The 9,368-nt window shown below is 39.4% G+C and overlaps 1 protein-coding gene across 3 annotated transcripts in view; it reads right to left on the reverse strand.

Annotated features, from left to right (window-relative positions):
- The window catches only part of LOC109968553 (partitioning defective 3 homolog B-like), a 175,661-nt gene that overhangs the window by 156,504 nt on the left and 9,789 nt on the right, over positions 1–9,368 (reverse strand). For all 3 annotated transcript variants that reach the window (XM_020614899.1, XM_020614898.1, XM_020614900.1), the window contains exon 3: positions 8,823–8,924. In XM_020614899.1, the coding sequence (XP_020470555.1) occupies positions 8,823–8,924 (102 nt within the window). The remainder of the gene's footprint in view (positions 1–8,822; positions 8,925–9,368) is intronic.

Raw genomic sequence — 9,368 nt, forward strand, 5'->3', positions numbered from 1 at the left:
TGTGTGTGTGTGTGTGTGTGTGTGTGTGTGTGTGTGTGTGTGTGTGTGTAACATACTTGGCCAAATAAAGGTGATTATCCTTACTATCCAATGCGTTACTAAACACTGGCATGCTCATTTTGCTTGTTTCCAGCCACTTAATGTTTAATCTTGGGTACCTATAGATTAGCTTGGCACCCCTCATAACTCCAAAAAGTTTGTAATTGTTTCAGAATCAGGAAGCCAAAAAGCCGGGAACACCCAACAAGACCTGCAGTGTGGGAGATGCTCTGATGCAGTCGTCCACCATCACAGTTTGGTCCTTGTCAAAGTCACTCACATCCTTACACTTCCTGTTTTTCCTGCTTCCAACACATGAACTCTGAGGACTAAATGTTCACTTGCTGCCAAACGCACCCCACACACTGACAGGTGCCATTGTAACAGGGTAATCAGTGTTATTCACTTCACCTGTCAGTGGTTATAATGTTATGGCTGGTGTATATAATGTGTTTTATGTATTTTCTATTTATTAGTCAAGATACACAGTCCTGTTTGCATTAGACTGTGCTAGTGAATTAACTGCATCAGCCAGTTTAACCTGAATTAGACTGATCCACTGATGTGCATATGCGTATGCATCCGTACGCATGTATACACACATCCACAGACACAAAGACAAGAATGCGTGCATTTAGCAGATGGCTGGTGGTTAAGAGAGTGTGAATGACAAAATCTGCCCACTATTCCATTGCCTTGTCCATTATTCCACTCCACTGCTTTTGAAAAAGCGTGTGGGTGTGTGTGCATGTGTACGCAGAAGTACATTTATGTGTGGAGCGATCTGTGTCTGTGAAACGATCAAGTCGCATCACTTGTGTCGTAAATGAACAATATTATAATTAAACCACTAAATTAAAACATAAAATAGCCTTTAATTGAGCTTTGCTTAGTTCTTATTTTATTGTTTCTACTCACCATGTGTGACGGGTTGTAAGCGATCAAATTAATTGAACATTATAAAATCATTCTGATTGTGCCAAACAAGTAATACTGTATTACCCATCTGTGAAACATGAAAGGTTATGTTTGAAGTCGTTGTGTTCTTGATGAGTTCTGTGGTTTGGTGTTTGTAAGTGCATCTGTGTAAAAGAGAAAGATGTACAGGAGGTACAGCGAGTGTCAGCAACATTCTGACAGATGAGTTTAGTCATACACATAAAGTCCTCAATACACACGATACAACACACACACACACACACACACATAAAAAAAAACATTTCCATTAAGGTTAAATAACAAATAAGATTTAAAAAGTAACTAAGCCCCAAAACAAACTTTAACCATGAAAACCAGCGGTGCCACGTTACTGACACTCCCTGGAGGAGAGACACACAGAGAGCATATAGTGACTCTCTCAAAAGGACATAAACATGTTGGTAGTGGCTGTCAGAGCTCCACTAGACTCTACTTCCATTAGCTTTGACTCTATCTATGCTACTGTGTGAAGTTCATGTGTTCTGACCCTCCACATCACACGTTAACACATTTCACTCCTCACTTGCATTTTTTACATATGGTGAGAGAGCAGAGTTATAGAATGGAGGTATTTTGTTAAGAAAATAGATAGCACTCCCCTACTCTGATCACCCCCATAAACACACACATTGTTTATCTTTTATAATGGATCTCTGTTCAACCCCCTGTAATGATCATATACACTTTTATCCTTATTCAAAAACAGAAAAGACAGTATCCATTATATAAACAGCCTGATACTGTAAATCACTGTAGAATATATAACCTAATGAGGCATCTATCACTAAAAGCTGATGGTTCATTACACATGCACATAGACTATGCACATATAGTAAAGGGTGTTCTTTTAATATATGACGACTGTCAGTGTAGACTGATATACATGTCTGTCAGTGTACTGCAATTTACCAGTGAGGTCATAGTCTTATCAAATGTAAGTCACACCTCAACTAATAGCTGAAATCTCAGTTCCTGGAGGAAGGGTTTATGGCCCCTCTACCCTTCTCAAGGACTATCAGATACACCTGCTCACACACACAGAAGACAATCCATCAGTGAAAAAGAACATCTACTTGCAGGAATGTTCATAGCAGCTTTTGGCTGGCAGACAGAGGTGATATTTAATGAGAGAAGATGGTGTATTTAGAACAAATGTACACTGAAATGTACACTAGAGAAAGGAGAAGTGCTCACTAACACAGATTTAGACAGACCTGTGAACAATATTTGAGAGAAATAGGCCTTTTGTGTACATAGAACAAGTCATAGATCTTTGAGTTCAGCTCATGAAAAATGGAGGCAAACACAAAAGTGTTGTTTATAATTTTGTTCAATGTATAAAATTACAATAAAAAAATAAAAACAGTTCCCTGTTGAATTAAGCAGGCTGACACTGTGTTACAAAATCATACAAAAATCATACAATGATGATCTGTACTCGTATCTACAACAAAGAATTTCTACTACAATTTCAAAAATAACTGGACCTGGAAACAATATGTGAACACAGGGGTGGCTGTGGCTCACGAGGTAGGGCAGTCGTCTCCGGACCAGCAAGTCGGTGGTTCGACTTGCTCCCGGTGGCTTGACTAGCGCCGGTGTGTGAATGTTGTGTGTGAGTGGGTGAACAGTGTATGATCTCCTGTAAAGTGTTTTGGCCAGTGCAACACACTGTGAGAAAGCGCTATATAAAATACAGTCCATTTACCAACACACCGGCGCTTTTAGATCATTTTGAAAAGAGTCAGAAAGACACAGGCCCGTTCATGTTGTTCTTGCTTTCACTTGTCACCAGTCTGTACATCTCACACGTATAAACTTATACTTGTGTGCATGTACACACACATACCAGGATACCCAGTAAATGAAGCCAGTGAAATGTTTGAAAGCAATAAGCAGCACTGCTTTCCTTAGTGCAAGGTCAATATTATTGTCACCATTTGGCCACTTCATATGGAGGGCTGAGGGGTTAAAGGTGACTAGAAAGCTGTTAGCATTACATGACCACACTGTGTACGTCTGGAGGGGAGCCTGTATGAGAAACACAAATGTGCATGTTTGTCCTTCCTGTTCATTCACTAAACCTCCCCAAGCTGACGTCACAACAAAAACATATCTGAACTCTAGAAAGATCGGTTGATAAATATGGACAGGCTAGAAAAACAGCAGAAAAAAGATCGTATGGTACTTTTCCAAACAATAGTTGATGAAGCTGCAAATGAAACATGGAATAAAAACACCACAGAGAAAGAAAATAAAAAAAGAGATACGATGAAACGGTATAAATATGAATAAAGATCATAAGCAACAAGTTTACATCAAAGTTACCATAATGTAATAAAAGACCTATCATGTACTGCCGGATTAACATAAAACGCCTGTATGTATGTCTTAGAAGAGATTTGAAAGATGATACCGAGGTAGCAAGCCTAAGCTCCTCTAGCAAGGCATTCTAGACCCATGGAGCAAACATGCTATGATAACCTTATCATCATCATCATCATCATCATCATCAAGCACCTTAATAAGAATCCAATCAAATACTGCCTGGCTGTCTCATAGCTACTGTGGTTATTGTCTTGCCACACCAGGACATGCACCTATGAATAATCATGTTACAACTGCATGAAAGAAAGTCAGTTTCAGCTTTCCCCGTTTAGGAGTCTCCACAGCGAATCGTCACATGTTGACATTTGGTACGTGTTTTACGCCGGATTCGAACGTGGGGCGCCGCGGCGAGAGCGCTGCGCCTTAACCACTAGCCTACCAGCGAGCATGTTGCAACTGCATCATCTTTGCTAATCAATGCTTTAAACACAGCTTCAGTGTTTGTGTGTCATTTTCAAAACCAAGGCTGAAGCTGGTGATCTTCATGCAAGGTTAGGAAGGTTTGTTTAGCATATACTGCACAGACTTAATGTACATGCCATTTATGATGAAAACTGCAGAGGACAATTATGGGGTATTATGCATAATAACCATTTCAACAGGGTCATAATTGCTTCATTCTGGCTAGTTTGTGTTTTGCTCCTGAAAATGAGTGAGCTAAGTGAGATGGGAGAGGGGGAAGAAAAGAATGAAACATGGAGAAAGAAAAAAGAAAGGGAGAGTGGGGCAAAGAAAGATAAGAGATCAAATATGTGTAGCAGTGAGAGAGCAGGCTAGAGAGTTGTAAGACAGATGGGTAAAGGGAGGTGAAAATCTCCAAATACAGCCATCCATACAATAGCTAAACATTTTCTACATATTCAGTACAATCCTTTTCCATTATTCACTTACACGGAGCACAAAGTGCTCTTCTGGTACTTTTATTACCAAAACACATTCCACCCACCTTTACTTTCCTATTTTCCTATTCCCCCCCCACCAATCTCTATCGCTCCAGCCATCCTTGCTTACCAGCAAGATCTGTGTGCAGTATGTCTGTTTATGCAGTATGTGGCTGGTGAGGTTACCTTTTCCAAGGTTGGAAAAGACTTCATATTTTACAACAGTATTGCTCTCCTGTCTGTCCACTTTTAAAAATCAAAACCATTTCCAAGTCACCATTGTTGTGTGACCTGTCATCATCCTGACCTTCCCCCACAGTCACTTATTTTTGTCCTTGTTTCGGCCCTAAAGGTTTCAGCTACGTTACCCTATTGGTGTTGGCTAATAAGATGATTGTGCAGAGGCTTGGCCCAAATGAAGAAGAGCTACATTGACTTCACTTTCTGACAAAACTTCAAAAGGGGTGTGAGGGTTAAGACTTTGCTTTAATGTTAACTGATGTCACTGGTGTGTGTGTTTGAGTATGTGATATTAATGTCCAAGAAAAAAAACATCAATATCATACAAGGCAACAGCGTCTTTCCCCTCTCTCCATTACCAACTAGCCTTTAAACAAACCCTAGGCTCTGTAAGGCTGTTTCTGCAAAATGTACAAAATGGCTAAAATACATTAGGAGTTACACTTCCAGCTACATAGAAAATGCTGATGGAAATCCATATTTCCTGCTTACTTTTCATTTTCTTTACCATAAAATTGTTAGTGGGCTTGAAAAACAATGTGCAAGGGAGACATTAAGGTAACGGAGAAAAGGTTGGGGGATGTAGGTGGTAGTCTAAAGGTGAAACTAGGAAACTGCACAGAAAGTTTCTCCACATTCCTTCACGCCTGCTTTCACCTTCTATAACATTTTTTCAGGCAGGAGTGACGTGTGTGTCTCAACATACTCAGCTACTAAACTAAACAGTCCTTAAATGGCGGTTATCTGTCTTTCTACAGTAGGTGTACAGGTGTAGATTTTATAGGACAGCTGCACACAACTTATAAATGTCAAACTTCCATGCTGTCTTATAGAAGACTGCTAACTTGTATTGTTTGTATTTTAACCCAAACGCAGCCACATTTTTGATTCCCTCACTCAGTTTCAATAATCATCTAGTGTTGGTTTTTCGGAGAAAAGAACCACATTGTGTCGCCTATGCTTCCAGTCTAAGAGCTAAGTTAAGTTGAGCTAAACATGTCTGAAACAAGTTCTCTCCATCCCAGACATACTGTGCCTTTGTTTGCCGTCACAGCACCAGTGTTAGTTCATAAATTTGAATCGTTTCACTCCAATGCAATATATTTCAGCCATAGATGACTGAAACTATATTTTTGACCTCTTTATTCACCAAACCTCAGAAATCATTGCTGTTTTCTTTATGGTTATAAACTTAAACCCAGGCAGTCTGAGTCTGCCTACAGTGAAACACTCATCTCAGATTAGGAGCCATTCATTCAGCTCAGCTCAGTAATGCAATGAGAGCCTAACCCCAGAATCCAATGAATATTTCAAACATTCATTTCATGTGCAATCTCTGGTGCTCAGAAGTGTGCACTGCTGAATATCATTCTTAGTGAGTGAGTGTGTGTCCATAAGTGTGTTTTGGGGAATTAGTTTGTGGCACTTTATTGGATCCCAATATTAAAATGTGCATTTTGTAGTATGAATGCTCTTTTAAATTTGTTTTTTTTTTTATGCTGCAAAGGTATGTTCTGTACAGTTTCACTGCAGTCAAAGAACGCTTAACGAAAAAATGATATTGCTATTCTTTCTGAGTGAATATAGGTAGAGAGAGAGTTAAGGACAGAGAGTTCAGGACAAAAAATGCAAAGCAGTTAAGACGAACATACTGTAAATATGCACATAAAACACAATTTGCAGCCAATATAACCAAAGCCTTGATAAGAATACCTGCTAAACCAGGCCTACTATTCAAATGATAGCCTATAATGCAGATCCAAACATTTTATAACTAGCAAAACTGACAAACTTCCTCCTTTTTTACGTTAACTCCATGCTTCCTCAGTCCTGTTCACAATTAAAGGGCTGCACACCACAGTCATGCATTGCAGATTTAGCATCTTTCACCCTGATAATTTTCTCAAGGGTTAATGAACACCAAACCAGACCTAAAAGTGTAGTTAGGGTGGACTTACAAATATCAGGAGCCAGAAACGTAACTCTAAATAAATGCTTGACTTGCTCAGGGTCTGCTGGATGTGTAGGCAACTGCTGGCTAACATGTTCCTCATATCAGCTTTATAAGGTGTCGATGCTATGTTTTCATTTTGTTCTGCTCTGTCAAAACAGAAAAAAGTCAAACAATCAGTGCAGCCTAAAATAACTAATTGATTTCCATATCAGTTTTGCCACTGATAGCCTCATGTGACTGTTACCACAGTCTATTGCCAGTTCTGGCTGGCACCAACAATTCATCCCCATAGCAACAGCTCAATCAAGTACCTCAGGAGCAGGCACATCTGCCTTTGTGCCCACTGTGGCTTAACTGCCCTGGAAATCTTTGAAAAAAATACACTTGGACTATAAATCAATAGCTTACTCTGTTTATCTATAGTGAGCAACAGACACACTAAGACACAATTTTGTGTCATTGCAAATATACTGCATGGATGCATTGTGTCACTTGACTGTTCATTTCACATCTATAAAATATAGAGCACTGCACTGCATTCATTGGTAGCAGAAAGGTGTCACAGTCACACTAATTATTTTCTTACACACACTCAAATAAAATGGTGCACAGTAAAGGCAGTGTACTGTTTAGCAAAAATGGATTGATCTCAAACAAAACTTAGCCTATACAACCAATCGTGCTCAATCTTTTTTCAAACCAGAGATTTTGTAGTTATAAACCAGTGCAGTGCCCTCTCCATGTAACAGTGACTGATTACAGGTGGAACTCCAACCTGTAACACCTCCACAAAGAAAGCACTACAAACTAGATTACAGTGGCACAAGGTGAGCGGCAGCTAGCCATCAGCAGAACCAGTGCACGAATATCTACAAAACCATGGCAACAGGCTCTCATAATAGCAGTCCCCTTGGTCAGGTGTCAGTCTCTTGATTCAGTTACTGCTCCTGTCACAAAGACTTATGGCCCCTGGGCTGCAGCTTAGAGTGTCATGCATATCTTGACTGTATGTCATGTATATTTTCACAGTGAAGTGTTGATCACATTTCTACAGGTCTTTTAGCTGTATCTACACTCATGGTAAAAATATCTTGCTAACTAATAATAAAAACCGAGATCTAAAAGATGAGAATGACTATTTTGACAGAAACAGAGGCCTGGAGTCCTGGAAAAAGAGAGACAGCCATCACTTTATTTCTTCCCAAGGTCTCTCACTGCCTCGAGAGAGATTGCCAAATAATGCAGCTTTGTCCTTAATTAGTTCAGAGTATTGCCAACAAATCCTGAAGTATTTATACATCCTTAAAGGCATACAGTATGAGCGGAGGACCAGGGACTATATTGTACATAACATTCTCTAGCCGGCAGGTTCTTCATCTTTTTCTAGCTGTGACCTAAATGAAAAATTCAGTTCACCATAGGACATGGGCTCATTAAAACATGTTGATACTGTTTTAATGTGCACTGCAACCAAGAGAGGGCTCAAGATTCATTTAAGGTCCAAGGCATGGTTCAAAATGCCCTTATCTAGGCCATTTATCATGTTATAATAATGCCAGAGTCAGTGGAAAAAATATGAAAAAACAAGACCTTCCAAAGGGGAAAATAAAAAATGACACATTCCTCACAGGGAAAATAAGAAAAATGGGAAATATATAGAATGAGCTCGCAAAGTCTCCAAAAGTGAATTGCTAATGGCACTGCCTAATGCTAAAGGCAAGTTAAAACCTTTTCCCTTTGAATTTTGCTTGTGAGGCAATATTCTATCCAAGGGAGTGGCTGAAAGGCCACTGCAGCTCAATACTCTAAAGTCTGAACACACACACACACACACACACACACACACAAAATAGAAGGTAACCTACTGCTCAAACCTTTGTAAGAGCACGTACCTTTCTACACACACATGCACTGTAATGGGGTTAATTTATAAGTATAAATCAAAAGGATTACATGCATCACATGAGAGTCATCAAAAAGATCTAAGGAATAAAGATGGTTGACTTAAATACTGTTATTTTGTAGCTCTGTGTAGAGAACAAGAGCTGCCTGTTTCTCTTCCTTATGGACTGCCAGGCTGGATATTTGGTTAGGCACATGCAAAGTCTAGCCGCACATGTTTTAGTTCCAGTTCATGGGTATTAGGCTAATTAGGAAGATTAATGATACATGGTTGTTTGTAGAAGCAAGAAGTCACATAAACCCACTTAATTCCTGTTCATGGTGTTGGTGTGTTTACATTAAAGGAAGTAAAACTGTTTCAACTCTCTCTTTATTTACAATATCAGATTAAAAGCAGCAGCACAGACAAAACATTTCCTTCTGGCCCAAGAGATTCTTACCTTGTCCTTATCTTCTACCAGATCACTGAGTACGTCATCAGGGTCCAGAATCCCTCCATCACAGTACTCAACGTGGTGAGTCCGAACCAGGAAATCTCCTTCCTATAACACAGGATGCAACCAACATAAATAAATTATTTCACATTTGAGGACCATCACCAGCTAATCACTCTCCCCACCGTGCAACATATATGTCTGTCCATTTTAATCGCCCATTGCCTGCTGAAACAAGTTCCTGAACAAGGAAAAACATCAAAGACACAACATAACGGAGAAAGGCAGTTTCATCTCACAGCAGGTGCACAGTGGCTGGATAGTTTTTGAAATGTGATGGTTTGAGTGTTTTGCATTTTAGAAGGAATTAAACCTTTCATTTAGTATAAGGGTAAATTAAAATCTTGATGTCTTCATATCTGACACTATGTATTATGGCCAGTTAGCCTATTAAAAATGACACGGTGATTTAAAGCAGAATAAAACCAAAACGAACCGTAATCATCTTCTCTGTTGGTCATCTACTCCTTTATGCTTCTCATTCATATAGTT

The sequence above is a fragment of the Monopterus albus genome, unplaced genomic scaffold (genome assembly GCF_001952655.1).
Source record: "Monopterus albus unplaced genomic scaffold, M_albus_1.0 scaffold153.1, whole genome shotgun sequence".
Lineage (NCBI taxonomy): Eukaryota > Metazoa > Chordata > Actinopteri > Synbranchiformes > Synbranchidae > Monopterus > Monopterus albus.